This window comes from Bombus pyrosoma, linkage group LG11 (assembly GCF_014825855.1).
Source record: "Bombus pyrosoma isolate SC7728 linkage group LG11, ASM1482585v1, whole genome shotgun sequence".
NCBI lineage: Eukaryota > Metazoa > Arthropoda > Insecta > Hymenoptera > Apidae > Bombus > Bombus pyrosoma.
Genome location: NC_057780.1, coordinates 3,853,637 through 3,871,937, shown reverse-complemented (window position 1 = coordinate 3,871,937; position 18,301 = coordinate 3,853,637). Strand labels below are relative to the sequence as shown.

General features: G+C 37.2%; 1 protein-coding gene across 3 annotated transcripts; it reads left to right on the top strand.

The window, feature by feature from the left end:
* The first annotated feature begins 209 nt into the window (after positions 1-209).
* Positions 210-18,190, top strand: LOC122572703 (sorting nexin-8-like). 3 transcript variants are annotated; one of them, XM_043738029.1, is made up of 9 exons: positions 210-508; positions 1,007-1,176; positions 13,618-13,750; positions 14,887-15,080; positions 15,344-15,461; positions 15,689-16,148; positions 16,316-16,532; positions 17,074-17,262; positions 17,506-18,190. In XM_043738029.1, exons 2-9 carry the CDS (start codon positions 1,009-1,011, stop codon positions 17,590-17,592), a joined length of 1,566 nt encoding a protein of 521 aa, XP_043593964.1. In that variant the 5' UTR covers positions 210-508; positions 1,007-1,008; the 3' UTR covers positions 17,593-18,190. The 3 variants fall into 3 exon arrangements, with proteins under 3 accessions (XP_043593964.1, XP_043593965.1, XP_043593963.1); XM_043738030.1 differs by having other exon boundaries at positions 211-432; positions 1,049-1,176; XM_043738028.1 differs by lacking the exon at positions 210-508 and having other exon boundaries at positions 698-1,176.
* The last annotated feature ends 111 nt before the right edge of the window (positions 18,191-18,301 follow it).

Sequence of the window (18,301 nt, the reverse complement as noted above, 5' to 3'; positions counted from 1 at the left end):
TAACATTTATATATAATAGATTTTTAATATTGTATAATATTAAATAATTCTTTGGGACGCAAAACTTCAGAGTTACGAATTTACCGCGCTCGAATCGTACACAACGGCTAGTGTAAGTAGGACGTGTGAGAGGGCGCATGCGCGGCGGGAGAAATAAGAACGGTCCTGCCGGAGAAATCGCGGTAGCTCGTCAGTTTTGCGCCACACGGCAATGGCGTATGTTGTTGATGTTTTTGTGTTGACGTTGGTATCTCGCCGACAGGTCATATTGTCATTCCATCAAAATAAGCAACGCGAGTGCTCATAAAACATCGTACGAAAGACAATCCGTGGAACGTGACTGTATTTTCGAAAAGCCGCGGCGCAACCATCTCGCAGGATCCCGGATGATCTACAAGTGATCCAATATGGCGTCGACCGATCTGTCGTTCGGTAAATGATAAACCAGTGTACCGTACGCACCTTTGACAAGGTCTTCCCGAGGTCGTCCGGTTTTTAAGATCAACGTGTATCCCTTTTAACGTTGTCGAGCGTCACTAACTCCATCTTTCTTTCTCTTCCCTTCTTTCCTTCTCTTAATAGCATCATATTTGCGCGTTGTGCTTTGTTTGTACAACTTTTTTCTCACTGTTTGTGAATTAAACGTTTCATTATTTATATTCGATCGTGTCGTAAACACATTTTTAAATATTACACGTTGGATGTATTTTTAGAATATCAACAAAATATTCGCGATTAACGCTCACATTCAATCGTAAAATACGTATTGATATTACGTATACGTTAAGGGAACGGTTAGGCAAAATTTAATCGGACGAATTTATTGAAACTCCAGTTTCGAAACATTGATCATCGATATACGTTATTGCATTCGCTATCTAAAGTTGACACATGTTTACGCAATAATAATTCTCATTAACATCTCTGGGGTTTTTCCTAATTGGTATTTGTATCGGCCCCTACGTAATGCTAATTTTTCTGAAGAAAAGTGAGATTTCTCGTGAAGTGATGTCCTTTTATTTTGGTTCTCGTCGCGGCACCAAACCAGGCTGCATACCGGCGTTCTACAGAGAAGTCTACGAGAAGATCTGCTCTCCCACAAGTGGAAATGTAGAACGAGAGGTGTTTAAATCCCTTCTTGTCAAGTCTCAGCTGAGCAGCTCCGTTCTCAGCCAGGTACGTTTCCTTTTTGTCTCGTTCTTGTCTCTTTCTCCGTGTCGCTGAGCCTGTGCCAGCCACTGCCAGATAGAAAGAAGAGAGAGTACCGTGCCTTTAACTTTGTAATTTCTTCGCACGCCGCGCTTAGGTTAATGCCACCGTTAATGCTATAGCTGCGCGTTAACTCTTCTTCCGTATCGTATCACGGTTAAATCATTCATGCATACTAGATGAGAAACGCGTTTTCAACTTATTACATTTATCGCAATTAGCAAAGTTATTAGATTTAATACATTCTTAAATATAATAAATAATAAAATTATGATAATGAAAGTTAGTAAATTTAATATCAAATTCTCTGAATTAATTTTTAAAGTGAATCGTATAACTAAATTTTTAAACTAATATTCCAAGCGATTTAAAACGTTCGCTACCAGCGTCATACATGTGCGTTATTTTAACTTTAACTGCTAAACAAATGGATGTACTTATCACAGAAAGCATTTACATATACGTCGTAGATACACGACTGTCATAATTCAAATTACAAAGAAACAAAATATTTAGCAAATATATATTTAATAAAAATTAGAATTCTGCGTGAATAGTGATCTTTAACATATAATACGTATTAAAAATGATCTCATTGAATATTAAGGCTCGTTAATAACAAAAACGTGCACGGTACAAGGATCGAAACATGAACTTTAATGGACACTTTGCATCAATTTTCTCTGATAACGAACGTGGTAATTAATATCTTGAACTTCGATATTTGAAAAATATTTTGAGTATAATTTAGGATAGTTTTTATTCAAATGTTGCTTTTATCGCAAATTAAATTGGAAAACAAAATTGTTATGATAAGTAGAGTTGTTAAAACGTTGTTTTAGTATTCTTTATCTTGATGCAAAGTATAAGTATAGTTGTTTTGTGTGCATACAGCATGGGATTATGCAATCTTTTACCGTTAGCGAATAGCAATGATTCAATGACGCATAATGAATATTATAGCAAATGCACGTTTCTAATCAGGTTTTTTATAAAATTTATATTTTCTTGAGTAAATTAGAAACTGTATACATCTAAAGGACAATGACTCATTGGAAGTTGAGAAATCTTTCCTATTAGTAAGCAGCTACTTTTAAGTTTAAGAAACAGTTATTGTCAGATCATCCGTATAAAAATCGACCATGCTTCGTTAATATTAAACAATAATGGTCCTTCGTTGGTAACAGGAACAGTTCAACGTCCTGATTTTGAAACATGAATATTTTGATATTACTTAAACATATTATTCTTTGCATCGCGGATAATTTAATATAAAATATAATATTTTACACAAGATAAACTACCACGCGGAAATGGTAATTACCATCTTTAACTATTTCTCCTTTAATTTATCTGATGGCAAATATAGCGGCTAATAAATACACCTCGCATAGATATAATAGACTGTATCTAATATAATGAATTATTTCAGTATTTATTTTCAACATTTACACTAATAAAGTAAATCCAAAGAATTACACGGTTTATTATTACTCGTAAAAGCTACGGCATATGGTTTGTATCGTGATCCGTTTAGCCACGATAATAGTCAAGTGCATGCGTACTCGGGGGAAATTCAAAGTCGTTTTTCTCAAAAACAAAGCCTCGAATGAAAAAGATGTATTCCATATTTTCGACTTACTTTCTCACGTACAAACACCAGCTCCAAGTTATATCATCGTCGACACTGGGACATTCGGTATATATTATACTACATATATTTCACAGAACAATGTAATTCTAAGTGGTAAAAATGACATTTTTCCTGTCAATGAAAATCTGGATTTAACGAGAAATATTTACGTCGCTATCTGTTTACATTCTCCTTTAGCAAGAAAGCTTTGTATACTCAGGGTTCCTATATTTACGTTTCTGGTTTATTCTGGACCGATTATCGAAATATTCTGTGCTTAGTTCGATAAAGATGTTATTGAATGTCTGGCTGGTGCAACGAAGCGATCGTAATTCCATTCGAATCGAATTCGAAGACTGGAAGACCAACCGAAGCTGCCTATCCCAATTAAATCTACTTTGACCAATTTGTAGTTCGTCGACAACGGTAAACGCGCTAAACGATCATTAATACGTCACTGTCAGCGCAAACGCATCGCATGACACGAATTACATATATACATCGACACGGTTAGATAACGAAATCGTACAACGGTATACGAACTACGTGCCCGAAACAGATAATACTGCGTGAATAAATTTCTCGAGTAGCGGTAGCGGTTTCCATTGTGGAAAAACCGTTTCGGAATTTCTTTTACGATTATTATTCGACGATTAAACGCCGGAGAACGTTCCTCTCGTCGATCCTACGATCGACAATTTGCGATCTCGTGTTATCCTTACGAATGAGCGAAAATAGAAGAAAAACGAATGGCGGAAAAGAAGAGGATCAAATAGATATTCAGACCGTGCCATATGATATTTGACCCGAGTCATACGGTATTTGGTACTAGTATTCGTTACTAGTATTCTGAACGGTGCGTCTGAATCACTGAGGTCACACGAAACATGCATATTTAACGATATGATTCAACGTTGCGCCTATACGTAATTCTATTTAGTTGTCTATTGAGGCAAAGATCGGCTTTAAAAGAAAAATTGAACATTTTTCCTATCTACAGAGAGAGATTGTTTTTTTTTCTTTTTGGAATTAATCGTAGAAAAGAAGGAGACCTGTGTCATTATTTTCTATTTCAAAGATCCCCTCTCTTCTCCTCAGTAATTTCCTGAGACAACGTTGGACAAACGTTCCTTTTAATCGCGTCTCTCGTATGTATAGATATATTTTGTATAAAATTAATTCTCTTATTTTTCATACTAATAAGGATAGGTATTGTAGCGTTTGTTTTATGCGATTATGCAATTTCAAGGCTATCTTCCATTGTACCGTCGTAAGTTTCACAAATTTATCCTTATTTGAAACTTCCTCTATCGTTCAGAGATATTATTTTACATTTCAAAGCATGTGCCTGTGTATACAAAATGTCGTATGAGAAAAATAAGCATCTACGCCAAGTTCCGTAGCATGATCAAACCATCCTTACTTCTAGAATCCTCGAAATTATCATTCGTACGGGCAACTCGTGATCGTTGACAATTGCTTTGCGGTCGTTGAATAAAATTTCTTTCCGTAACGATTATATCGTCCTGTGTCTGCTGTGACGGTATCATTATTTTATCATTAACACGCCCGCTCACGATAGTCTGCACGGGACGCCCCTTTATAATAGTGGAAGATTACGTAGCAGGGTCAGCTACAAACGCTTTGCAATGAATGCATCTTACAAATCTCAATGTTTTCATATTTACAACGAAGATCGCAGGGGGAAAATAATAATTCTAAAATTGTAGATATCTTTGGATCTAACAAGTTGTTTCTATTTCCGACTATGCTACGTTAATCCCATGGGATCCGTTCTTGTATTTTCTTTTTTTTTTAACAGTGTTTTTTTACTTTTTACTAAAAATCACTTGGACATTTTCACGACAAGGATACAAAAGTTTAAAATTTTTAAGTTTCGCATCTGCTTATACTTGCGTATTCGATCGAATAATCGCTGCATTAAAAGTCCACGCTGCGTCAATATATCGGGGACCTTTAGCATTATCGACATTTTATCATTACCACCTAATGACAAAATCCGCAATCACTTCGTTGCCAGCCAAATAACATTTCATTTTGAAATTTTCAAGTCGTTTACATCTTCGTGTCACCAGGTCTTCGAGTTTCTATGTTTCAAATTTCCGAATTTTTCTAATCGTTCGATCTTTCGATTATCAAATTTGTTATTGCACAATAATTTTCCCTTTACTTTTACGTTATTCCACTGAGGTTGGTCCACTTGATTTTCGATAGCATTAAAATCAGAAAATTTATCAAAATTGACTGCACGTTTTGCAACCGCGGTTTTCGTACGTTATAATTTTCATCGTATTCATGTCCGACAGATTACTCGTGTCAGTTGAAAAATTAATTTCTATAAAACTATAAATATTTTCAATCGGTATGACGAGCTTTTTTCTCCTCGATGTACGTTGCAAAATCACTTATGTTTCATTCGTAATTACTAGATTACGTCAAGTATCTGCTTACAGTTGTGAGGCGTATATTTATGAATGAAAGCACTATTCGTGTAAGATAGTTTCTTGAACTACATTAAGACGATCATACGGCAGAAAGCAACTCGCTATTTTCATAATCATGTGCGTAATACGATCATCTTACATCCGTGCGATACTACGTTATCCTAAATCGAACAATAAGTTTGAAAAACTTATCGTCAAAATCTTGCGCAAACTAAAAGTTGACGAAACGTTCGAAATTCGACGTGTTGCGAACCAACGTACCTGTTACGGCTCTATTTGCGAACAAACTTTCTTTTAACGATATTTAAATAATCAGTAACGTTTCGCTTGAAAACATAGATCGAGCTTTATAATCTTCGGGCAAGATCACGTCCTTTTAAAAATTTGATCGCGTTGTCGTAACGTTCCAAATTTTCACGCTGTACCCTAACACAGGATAAACAAAGAAAACGTAACTACGTTTCTATAAAAATGTTCCTCCGTTGATCTCGCAATTCCACAAACTACGATGTAAAATTTATTTAAAAAAACATTCTACCACGCGCTTACTCTGTCACGTTAAATTAGACGATGATCGGCACTTATCTTTGAAAAATCTGTCGTGCACGACTGTTGGGGTAATTAGAAACGACAGGGCGACACGACATGACACAACACGTCGCGATAGGACGTAACAGGGATTGAAAGTCGCGTCTCGTTCATTGACTAACGACACAATCAAAATAACGTTACGTGGGTCGCTGCTTTATCGCTAGTCATCGCGGGTCACTATAAATAGGCCGATCCAGAAGATGATGCAAAGTGCCAAAGTGTCCCTTTGCTTTCGTGCTTGTTTACACGTACATTTAACCCTCGACGAACATTCCACGAAACTTTTACGGACGATATTTTCTAAATATTCGCGCTCCCTTCATCTTATTCTCTACTTTTTCCATCTTTAAAGCCATTAATTATTTAAATTCTGTGCCATCGTACAATAATCACGGAACGAGCAACGGCAAAAAGCTATTATCGTTGAATTATTGTTAACATTAATCTTCTTAATTATGATTCTTAATAGATATCTGCGAGTGAATAGTTTTAGAATTAAATAAATAGGAGAATTAAGAGCTTCGTAACAGGATGTGAAACGTGGAATAGTAAAATTTTCACTCGCGGTGACGTAATGGCATATCTTTTGATTTAACGAAAGTTGCATAGATTCGCGTTTATACGTATTGGCTTGGCAACTAAGTGATTGCGGATTTTGCCATTGCCACCTAATGACAAAAGCCGCAATCACTTAGTTGCCAAGCCAATACGTACAACAGCGGAGGACTCGAATAAAAGGAAGAAGATACTGCTCGATCGTCGGATCTTTCTAGTCGGCGAGTCGACCTAGTTTAATTATCGATATTTTACGCATTTCTCTCGAGAGAAATACGCTTAAAATAAAGAATACGACAGATTTATACCCAAGTTGTTCAAAGAGCTCTGTTCCTTCTTTTCTTTTATTGAGATCGACAAACAGCTCGATTGCTTGTATCTAATTTTAGTCGAAAGTTGGAAACGAAATACATTTATATTCCTACGTGAAGAACAAAGGACTCAAACCTCAAGGCTGTACGCTCTGAAACGGAGGGAAAATCCTATCAAGCGTCGCAATAAGAGAAAACTATCGAACGTAGTGAAACATCGTGCGCAACATGTGCAATCCTCTTCGACGAAACAGGTTTTAAATGTTAATGCATTTAGTCTTCCTCGTAATATCGTGCGAAAGAACGTGTTGCTCTTATTAATAATCAATAAAAACATAATTCCCCCTCATGGATTACGAAAGATCAGATGCTGAACGGTTAAATTACTATTAATTGTTATTGATACTGTACAAGTTTCGCTCAAAAAAAAAAAAATATATATATAGTGAAATTTTCATTAAAATAACATGATAATCTGAAAATAATATAATAAAATAAATGTTAAATTAGAAAACAGAAGAACGATATTAACAGGAAGTTTAGTAGATCAGGTTATAGGATCCTCGCACGCGTACCATGCGACGATCGACACGAACGTAGTATGCACGTGAGATAAAACCATCGTGATAGCCATAGTCATGAGTCGATCTCCCTTCCCTCTGATTTTCTTCCGTCGCGGACGAGACTAATTTTGTTTAATGACATTCCAGTTGTTTCGCGCTTTATACGATACACACGCGTTCGTCTTCTCTCTTCCTGCCTATCGATGCTTCTTTACCTCTATTTTCCTTTTTATTTCATTTCATTCGTTCGACTTGTATTTATTTCTCCTTTCTCGTTACCAATAACTCCGTCTAATTATTTTTTTTTTACACATAAAAACTTAATATGTCCTTGGTACGAGATTGACGTTGATCGAACGTTAGAAAGTTTTTCAACGTTCCGAGCTAGAAGATGTCGGACAGTGTTTTAAACGAATATTCTACAAGTACACGTGTATCTACGCTCGTATTTCCTCTTCCTGTTTACCGCTATACACATACACGTACTACTATCTAGCGTTCCTGCCACTTTTTCCTTTATTTTTTCCTTCGTTATTACGTCCAGTTATATTATTATAGTATCAAGTACAGTTCTCGCTTTACTTCATTTGCTCTCGTTTAGTATCAGAAGAGAGCGTCGAAACGTTAATCAATTAATTAAACAAAGTATTCGCATCTGTTTCTACATATCGATTGACGTAATATAAAGCCGCAAGAATTTTCAAATAAAACGTACGAACGATAGCGTCATCTTGGATCTCCTTAAACAGTAAATACCTTGACCTTTCTTAAAACCAGACTGATCATCTCACGTTCTTTTATACACGCACATGCACTCTTCTTTCTCTATAAAAGGAAGATGTTTCATCGACGGTCCGAATTCCTAATCGATCGAGAATACAAGAACAAACATAACGATGAACGAAAGCGTTTTAACACCGTGCCATGTACGATTCGCAACGTTCAACGCCGATTAAACTGCCACACAAGCAACGCGACTTTCAAAAGAACGCACGAAATCGGTAACTTTCCTCTCGACGTTCGATGTTCCGTGAAAATCGTCTGAAAAGAAGATTTTAAGAGACTATTGGCGCAAATTGCGGTCGTCCGTGCTTTGCAATGCTGTGTAAACGCAAACGGAGAATAGAATAGGAAAACGGTTGTTTCATCGGGTCACGGGCAATCGTATTTCAGAGGAGAATTCCCCGGCGCGATTCGAATGCAACGGAGGTAAAAAGGGAGAGAAAGAGAGAAACAACGAAAGAGAGGGATTATTGAAATTGAAAAGACGAGCTATCGTGACGCGCACGCTGCCAGCTTTCGCGGCGATTGTTCAGCGACCAGGTTCGCACGTATCGCGAAACAAGGGACTTATTTTCATTGTAGTTTCCTTTACCGGTGAACTTGATCAACGATTAAGGTTTAATAATGCTCGTGAAACCGACTGGAGAAGAAGGAGCCCGACGCTTTCCAACAGCGAGAACAACCACCGGAACACACTGCACTCTCTGTCCACTTTTGTATTTGCCCATATTTCACGTTCGAACGCACTCGCTTTTCCTTCTTTTTCCATTCTTCCGTCTCTGCCACGGTCCCATTCGCACGTCCTTTATTCGCTTCCTAAATCTTTCGTCGTTTCTTACAATGGAAATCGCCCAGATGTTAAATTAGTCTTGTAAAGGGAACACGTGGCTATCGCGGACACTTTACAGGATTTGACTTGTTAAGGAACGAACTAACCCGTTAGTGAAAATTGATCGTAAGTATTAGGTTGTCGGAAAAGTTTCTTTCGTTTCATAAGGCGATAATAGATGAACAACAATTTCTGTTTTATATTATTTTATCGAATTAGGTATGATCCATTTCTGTGATTATGTTCGCGCATAATTCGCATAATTCGTGCGTCTATTATTTCCTTACGAAACGAAAGAAACTTTTCTAATAGCTCTGAGAATGCGTATAAATAATTTCCTCTTTACGATCTTGTAGTAATTTCTTAGATTTGTCGGAGTATCCTTTTATTTTCTTAGTTTCGAAAGTTTCTATCGCTTTAGGATCGTTTCAATTCATAATTTTGTAGTTTTCTTGACATAACATTGTACATATATGTATATAACATTAATGCATTCTAATAAGCAAAATCTTGCTTAAAAATAGCTTCGTTTTTCGTCTCCTTCTTTTCTCCCTCGTTCGACCCTGTTCTACGTTGAAATTCATCTTCGCTCGTGTTACGTCCAAGACGTTACGGGGGGTGATGAAATTAAGAAAATCACTGGTCGTTTCCTCGCGTCGTTCGAATGATTTCGCGTAAGTTTGAACGTTTTATGAGCAAGGTAGGAAAAATAAGTCATACTGGCAGAGTTTGTTATGTGAATCCAACAGAGTGACAGTTAAAAATGTTAGAACAGAGAATGTCGAGAGCTGATTTTAGGAAGGTTTATATACTATGGGTTTTGCTCGTATGGAGGGGGTGTCGCCGGGTGGACCCAGGCCAAAGATGGTCATGCTGTTACTATTTTCCGACACTGGAACACTCTCTAACGTTGTTTTTTCGATGGCCTGCGGGATGTTCGTTAGACTCCCTTGGTTTTTCTATCGCTAATTAATGGCTCTGTGACACTGACAAATCAGCGACTGACATCCTTCCGTCTTACCAGATGATCAGCGATGCGACGATGGATATGCCTGTGTCACACGCTCAGAAGCAGTACTAGGACAGGCTAAACATCCTGCATGCCACAACCATCGAAACAATAATCAGATAGTAAGAGAATAGCCGCGTCTGATATACACCCGACGATAAAACCCCTCCAGAGGGATCAAACAACCCTCCGAAATCAGCTCTCAACACCTTTCGTCACTCTGCTCGATTCGTACAATAAATTTTACTACCATATTTTAGCACTAGAACTACCGATAGTTAACACGAAGCTATTTCTACCAAAACCAGTGAAAATAACTGGTCTTTAAAAAATACGTAATAATAGAATATTTGTATATTTATTGATTTATTACTTTCTTACAGAAGGAATTCCATGTTATGTAGTAGATTTTTGGTATTGTTAATCCATCTGGAACCTAAACGAGGGTCGACAGATTTATAAAATTGTAGAACCAGTCATTTCTATCGTATTTCTAGCGTCAGCATCTAACGATCTAGCGATCGATCCGGAATTTTCCTCATGACTGATATCGTCGTATCGAATGATAAACAGTAAAAATTAAAAAAGCGAGTGGGAAGTTGTAGAAAACGAGGAAACTGGTTAATTAGGGTTCGATAAACAGATCGCAGGAGCCTTTTACGCTTTGACAAATACCGGCCATCTCGACTGGTATTGGTATATAAGTAGCCTTGATACAAAATTATTTTCAGTTTGAATACATAAAAAAACGAAATAAAATTCGTTATATTATTCTTTTAGTTATCGTTGCAAAAGTCATTGCATCATTGCGGAAGAAAATATAGCACGAAGTAGGAATTTTAAAATGAAATTGTCAAACCAGTCGATTTGACCGGTGCGGTAGGTCTAGCGTTAAAGTTCAATTCGCAAGTACGACGCGAGGAAATCACCGGTAATCAGTCAATTTCGTGATTTCTTGCGTCTTCTACGTAACATTGCATTCTGAGAAAAACACGGGAGAAGAAGTAGGTAGGTTCGATACGTGACAATAAGTCGTTATTCTTGTAGAGACAAGTTTAATCGCATCCTGCTGTCGTATACGAAGAAATTGTGATTTGAATACATTGCGTTGTTAAAGCTCGTCTTATAAAGAATCATTTGCATTCTACAGTCATTTGTATCTTGAATAGGAGATATGTCGAAGTTCATTTGTATTCTACTAACTTATTTCCCTACTACCGTAACATTCAAAACTAATGCAACCTCTTGGAAACTACTTCTCTTCTCGAATCTATCTATCGATCAGCGGAGAAACTTTTCGGAAAAAGCAACAGAGAATGTAACTTACGAGCGTCGTTCTCGTTCTCGTTCGTTAGGAAAATCTGCGTTATCACTTTTTGGTAAAAATGCTCGATTACAGAATGACACGGACGATGGGTTATCGCGAATGTCGGAGCAGAAATCTAGATGCGCGTAACGTGCGGTCTGCGCGTATTCTGCCAGACCGTGGAAAGACAGAGAGCCAGTGGGAATGATAGAAGGAGAGGTAAAATGGCAGAGCAAAGTTATAAAAATTCTTGGAATGCAGTTACTTTCATTTATGGCCTAATCCTTCGGACTCGTTCGCAGTGTTAACCGAGGTTGCACCGTTAGTCGAGCGTATCGCGCGAATTACGTCGAATTAAACCGTTTTTAAATTAAATCAGGACTCTCCTCTGTTTCTCGCAAATACGTACTCGGCTTCCTTTTAGTTCAGTCCCATACAACTCGCTGCGTATACATATACGCGCGATACATGGTGATAAAAATTAGGTATATTTGTAAGTTATAAGAAAGATTAGTTACTGGTATCTCATCCGGTTTCGATTAACCTCGCAAGTGAAAATAACGATGAAATAGCGAATGGAAATTAAGGATGAAACGAAACCAGTTACATTTGTTGACGAATATACCTTCTTTCAGTTTTCGATAAATACAAATTTGGTATAGAGTGGCAAATTGTAATTGCGACTGTTCGCTGATTCCGGACGTATAGGCTTCGCGTTTTTGTTATTTAGTAGTATAATTCGGACTAGCATTAGTATTCTTCTTTGATTTCGGTTTGTACGGAAAATTAAATTGGTTCGTATCGAGATACAAAACGGCGAAGAAGTTGTTGCCAGGATCGTTTCGATAAAACTTTTGGGGGACGATTTTGCGTTTCGGTTATTCGGTAACTCGAATCTCTGTTCCTCTTGAAAATTCTTCTCCTCTTGAAATACGTCGGAATAGTTCTTGAATCTTTAAACGTGAGATTATTTTTCCTTTTCTCTTGTCTTCACGAACACCTGTTTACACGACACAAATCGTTTCCTGGTGTTTTTCCAAGCACTGTTGGATTTAGGTGATAAGAAACAAAGGGAGGAATTATTTCGTACAACCCTGAACTTTTATCGGTCACGCAGCGTCGAGAAAGTCGTCTCCGCGCGGAATAAGGCTAATATTCTTCCTTCTTTCTCATGGTTTTCCTGGCAAACCTGTTCCATAATTTTCCCGCGCGCGCCTTTTGCGCAACCGTGTTATTTTCTGCTAGGCGTGCCTTTCAAATTTCAGGTTGCCGTTATCGTGCTATTTTGAATAGAAAAAATCCAATGCAGAGGCGTGAAAAGAATTTTTAAAGGACTGGAAATTCGTGGAAAGGAACTGGAAGCGATATTTGAATAATCGAACACTTTTACGCGCCGAAACTTTTTCTTCCTTTTTCCTATCGATTACAAGAGTCTCGAAAATTCATGATAGATAACAAGATGATAAATGATAAAAGGTAATCGTAGAGTCGATCTATCCTCGAATACGTTAAAAATCTTTAACGATTAAGAAAAAATAATTTCTCGAAGCTACAGTTTCCACGCTTGTTTCAACCTGTGCGAACTTCCGTAGAACCTGCTGCGTGAATAAAGATAATACATCTTCGTTACGAATTATATAACGAGAGAAAAAATACACACGATCGTCAGATAGGAATGCAAAGGACAAGACTCGGCGATGAAAGATTCGTTGCTATTAAATTCGACCTTGATTGAATTTCGTGTCGGCGAGGCCTCGTTGTGAGAATCGTATCGACGCTAAAAGAAAAGATCGTCGATGTGGAACTTTCCTGAGCCAGAATAACAGAACGATTACCAAATGAGAGAGGAAGTTGGAAAAAAATATTTTATGCCAAGCTACAGTCTCCTTTGATCTGCATAAAAATACAGAATCCATTATACAAAATTTCTACGAATACGTTCCCGTTAAAAATAAAGCTACTGAACGAACGAATCTGACTATGCCCATCTACGAATTTACCAATATCGTTTAGTTGTTAAAACGTATAATTAGATAAGCGTAACAAATTAGTTGTACGCCGTGAACGTAACGATCCTCTTAAATCTGCTTCGACGCATGCGATTAATATTTTAGCTCAGCGATATAGGTATCTAGATTTCGTATTTGTTTAGTTAAATATTATTCTAGCATAACTCATAGGACACGTGTAAAAATTCATCGCCATAGCTGAATCAAACGCGTACATTGTACGTGTATTTTGACGTTGATGTTACGTTAGAAGTCTATGGTCCATCTTCGAGATTCTTGGAGAAGAGAAAGCAGGATTTCCTCGTGGATATTCTTTTAGATTTCAGCAATTTTTTCTCTTTTCCTTGCAATTAGATATGGGAACTCGTGGACAGCAAGACGGGTTATCTGACCAGGAGCGGATTGTACAAGGGTCTTGCTCTAGTCGCGTTTGCTCAGCAGGGAAAGCACCCAAGCGACAAACTCCTGGAGAATTCCGAATCTCAAGGTACGTTACTCGCTTTTTTCATTCGAATGTGAACTCTACGCGATTAAGAATAATAAAATAGTTTGTATAAATCGATTTTATGGTATATACATTTGCATATGTAGAATCTTTTACTTGCTACAAATGAACGTACCGAACGAACGACTTTCTCTTCCTTTCCGAAAGATTCTAAATCGACGTAAACATCCAAAAATACTCTGACGAACAAGTAAGCAGACTTTTGCTGCTGTGCATTCGACAGTTAACGGAGTGCACGATGCTAAAAGCAACGCTGTAATTAGCTCCTTAGCAGACAGTGATTTCTGATAATGGAAAGAACGTATCGTGATTAACATCCATGCGAGGAAACCTGGTTTTTATTGATGTCACTGACCAACACAATCAGTCGTTTCCCTTATCGCGAAGAAAACGTTGCTTCGTCACGAACGAAAGCTGTTCACCGGAAGTGCACCGTTCTTCCGATAATCTTCCCCGCTGTGACTCTGTCGTCCACAGTGAAAAGTTCAAATCGAACAAAATAAATTCGTAGACGAGTTCCATTTTCAAACGAACAAATTACCGATTGCACAACTCCAATTTTTCGTACGATTGAGTTTGCCAAGTTCTGACCGATCCAACGAAGGATCGCAAGTCGAAGATCTTTCCTTTGCAATCGTTCTACGTTGTATTCTATTCTATTCGACGTGGCAAGAAGCGAAACGACGAACGAGCAACAAAGAAGCAATCAAGGATGAGCGTCAGATCTTATCACGAACGGGCAACAAAATGTCGTAGGTCTGAAAAGCCTTTTCCAGTATCGAGGTTGCGGCTACGACGATGATTACCTTTCACATTGGTGGAGCGACAATGCTTCAAGAAGTTACTTGCTTGTGACTTGGGGAATAATTGTAATAAACTACACGCGATCTAACCGTGCCGTAGATTTTATCGATACGATCCACGTTGTCGCCATAAATTATTCGTCACCTAAAACGAATAGATAAAAGGAATAAAAATCGAGCTAACGTGGTACGGTATTATCGACTATATGCTTGCTGATTTTTCAGAGTCTTGTTAAATTATAGTCTTGTCGCGACTGGTCCGTTTCATTCCATCCAACGTTTTAAAATCTTTCTTAACGTTTGTTTTTTCCATAGAGTTACCTGTTCCTGTTCTGGGCGATCTCTCCGAGGTAACGCTTTTGGCTCAAAGATTGCACAAAGGCAGCAATCCAGCCAAATTGAATCTCACTTATTCCGATATATGCAATCTGGACACGATAGAGGTGAACTTAGTGCCTGAGAAAAAAGGAATCTTTTTGAAACACGTGGAGTATCAAGTGACCAGCAAAGTACGTGTTCTTCTCTTTCTTTTTCTTTTAATTTTCTATACTTGAAAAAGTACATTTTTAATGTTACCCTGAATTTTAGCTTTTGATGTTTAATTTCGATTTCAGTTCTTATTATATAAGTTAGCCCCATTTTTTCGAAACGCAATGCACGCGGTTAAGGTTTAAGGAATTGTAAAGCAAAGTTCGTTTCTTCGCCTTGAGGCTGGAATTAATAAAATATCTATAATAAAAGAATGGTTGAAAAGAATTTCTTCTATTTGCAGAGATTCAATTCCGTCGTTTATAGACGTTACAACGACTTCGTGTCGTTGCACGAACTTCTCTTGGCGAGATTTCCCTACAGGTTGATACCGAAATTACCACCGAAGAAAATCGTAGGAGGTAAAGTCTTGGTTTCTCCGTGTATTCTATAATGACAGATGCTATGAATTTCAATATCGAAGGAAATAAAAATAATGCTTCTAAGAAAGTAAATTAAATTTATCCTTGACTATTAATTTAGTACTTAAATCGTATCATATCATATCATATCATTGTGATTATAACAGACACGTTCTAACATACAATTAACGATACACGATTGCTAACTGTAACATAAATATTTACAGCGGATTCTCAATTTCTCGAAGAAAGAAGACGATCTTTGCTAAGATTTCTCACCGTGATCGCTCGTCACCCTGTAGTGAGCAAAGACCATATTGTACAATTCTTCTTTACTTACACCGGTGAAGAAACGCAACACAAGATACGAGAAGTATTTAGGCGAGTACCCGATGAGTTCGCGACGTCAGAATTATCGTCGAGGGCAAAGGAACTGGTGCCACCGGAAACATTAACCGAATTTGCGAACAGCCGCGACCAAATCAGAGTAATACTTCTTGGAATTTCTCGACTGAAGAATATCGCTGATTGTCTGGCAATCAGATCGCATAGTTACGCGGTAGATATGGCAGAACTGGGTACGCAATTAAGCAATTTGGCCTCAGAACCTCATGGCACTACGGCATGGGCCACCGGTGGTTCCACTATTTGGCAAGAGATGAAGAAGGGCTTCCACATAATTTCAAAGTAAGCGTCCACGCGAGATAACGCGAGACTTCGTTCGATGAATCGAGAAAATATTTTCGATATTGAATCTAATTTATCACCAAGCGTATTTACGCTACTAATTACTTTATTATTTTACTATGTATTTACTCTGTTTTAAAGGAACTCTCGTGTATTCGTAATTTCAGAGAATTTAATTTACTTTCAACGAGAGCTCTACAACAAGCAGTCAGAGAGGAAACGAGAGTATGTGAAAGGCTGAATCTCCTGTTGGACGTGCTAGTGGCGCATAGAATCCTATGCGAAAGGCACGAGCGTGGTGTCAGTGCCGATCATCAGCGCGCATTGTCTACGATGTTGTCCTTAAAGAAGAGGCAAATGCAGGGCGTTATACGCGGAACTGACGTAAGTAAATCCTTCGAGATGGACGAACGGCAAACGATGATTTACAGCCTTAAGAAAAGTATATTTATCCAGTGACTTAACTCGACTCACTGTAACCGCGTGCGCCGTCATTACGTGATTATTCGGAAATTGCTCAAGGTCTTTAATGTTAATGTCAGAGGAAAAATGTGATAATATATAATCTCGAGCTTGTATCGTCTTACATAATTCGTTCCAATTGAAAACAGGCTGATGTGTGCAGCTGTTGCATTTCCACAAGTTCCCTTGCTCCCTTGTATTGATTATTATACCATTCATGTTTCACTTCAAATGTCTGTGACATGTTATTACCTACAGCTTTAGAATGATTTTGGGTCGATACTAATAGCAAAAGCAAAATAATGCGCCATTTGCTTGTATTAGTATTATTAGATATTATGACTCTATTTTACGATAGTGCGTAATATCGTGTAATGGTATATCTTATGGCAGGGTATAAATTATCAAAAGTAAAACATTCTTGTTAGCTGCTTTAATGTCTCAAATTTCTTTTTATTTACAGAGTGACACTGTCGAATACCTGGAAAATAAGATGGTTGCTCAAGAATCGGTGATTGCAAACGTCGAGTTGCGAAATTGCTTTTCGTTACACTGTTTACACATGGAGACGCAGCTCGTTCACGCTCATTTGGAAATACTCGCCACGGTTCTACAAAGTCTTGTCAATGTTCAAATACGCGGCCATTCTGAGGTAAGATTCCTTCACCATACGTACATATTTTATAATATACTTTATTATGATAATTTTTACCGTGTTTATGCTATCAAAAATAAACAAAAGAAAAAAACTGAGAATTTGGTAAGTGTTATTCATAAATGTAAGAAAGAGAAAAATATTTCTGTTGCAATCTTTAGTAAATATATCGGGATGAAAATGATCGAAGTAGTATTTTTACCAAATATTTAAATAAATAATATTTAAAATGCGCCATAGCTCGCTGAGGTGTGGAAGTTGATAGAGCCAACAATTATGAAGTGTTTACCAGAGAAATCAACCAGTGGATCAAATGGAATTTCATAGCGGGGAACGAAAACCTAGGTAAAGGTAAGCCTTGTTATTAAGGAAGAAAAAAATTCGCGAAATAATTATAACGGTTATAAGATGCCCATATTAAAAACATTTAGAAGACAAATGTATCTAATTGCGCCATATATCATTATTAGCAATAAACACTGATCATTTAAAAAGAAGAATCCAGGTGCAATGCGTAATTATACGTTTGCAATTAGATGTATAAAAATATGGTGTACATGCTATTATATTTTAAACATATACAATTCGAAGACTTTTGTAATACATTCCTTGTTGTGTACTTAATATATTTTATGAGGTAACCGATACTCGTTAGACGAGCATATAATATTGTATATACAATAAATGACGCTTTCTTTTGTAAAGATGAATAATTAGATAAAACTCCTGTATAAAAATACTAAAAACTTGTAAATAATTTGTTTACCGACATATTGTGTTTTTTATACGATTTAGAAGTCTGACGAGAATTAATGTAATTTCCGTACATCACGTTGATCGTGGATACGCGGTATATTTTACACACATTTATATACGATACCCGCCTTTGTATACTGGTAACAAAATATATATTGTTATTGAATAATCGTATTTATTTACTTTTACATTCCTATTAAACTACGAATTACTTGAATTCAATCTTAAATGTAAAGATTTTTAGGTATACCAACACATGGAAAAAGAAGAAAGTAAAGTT

Excerpts from the sequence above, each read along its gene's own strand:
- LOC122572703 (XM_043738028.1), top strand. The coding sequence starts at position 967 with ATGCTAATTTTTCTGAAGAAAAGTGAGATTTCTCGTGAAGTGATGTCC. Across the intron at positions 13,751-14,886 it reads GGAGAATTCCGAATCTCAAG|AGTTACCTGTTCCTGTTCTG; the intron begins GTACGTTACTCG and ends TTTTTTCCATAG. Across the intron at positions 16,149-16,315 it reads GGCTTCCACATAATTTCAAA|AGAATTTAATTTACTTTCAA; the intron begins GTAAGCGTCCAC and ends TCGTAATTTCAG.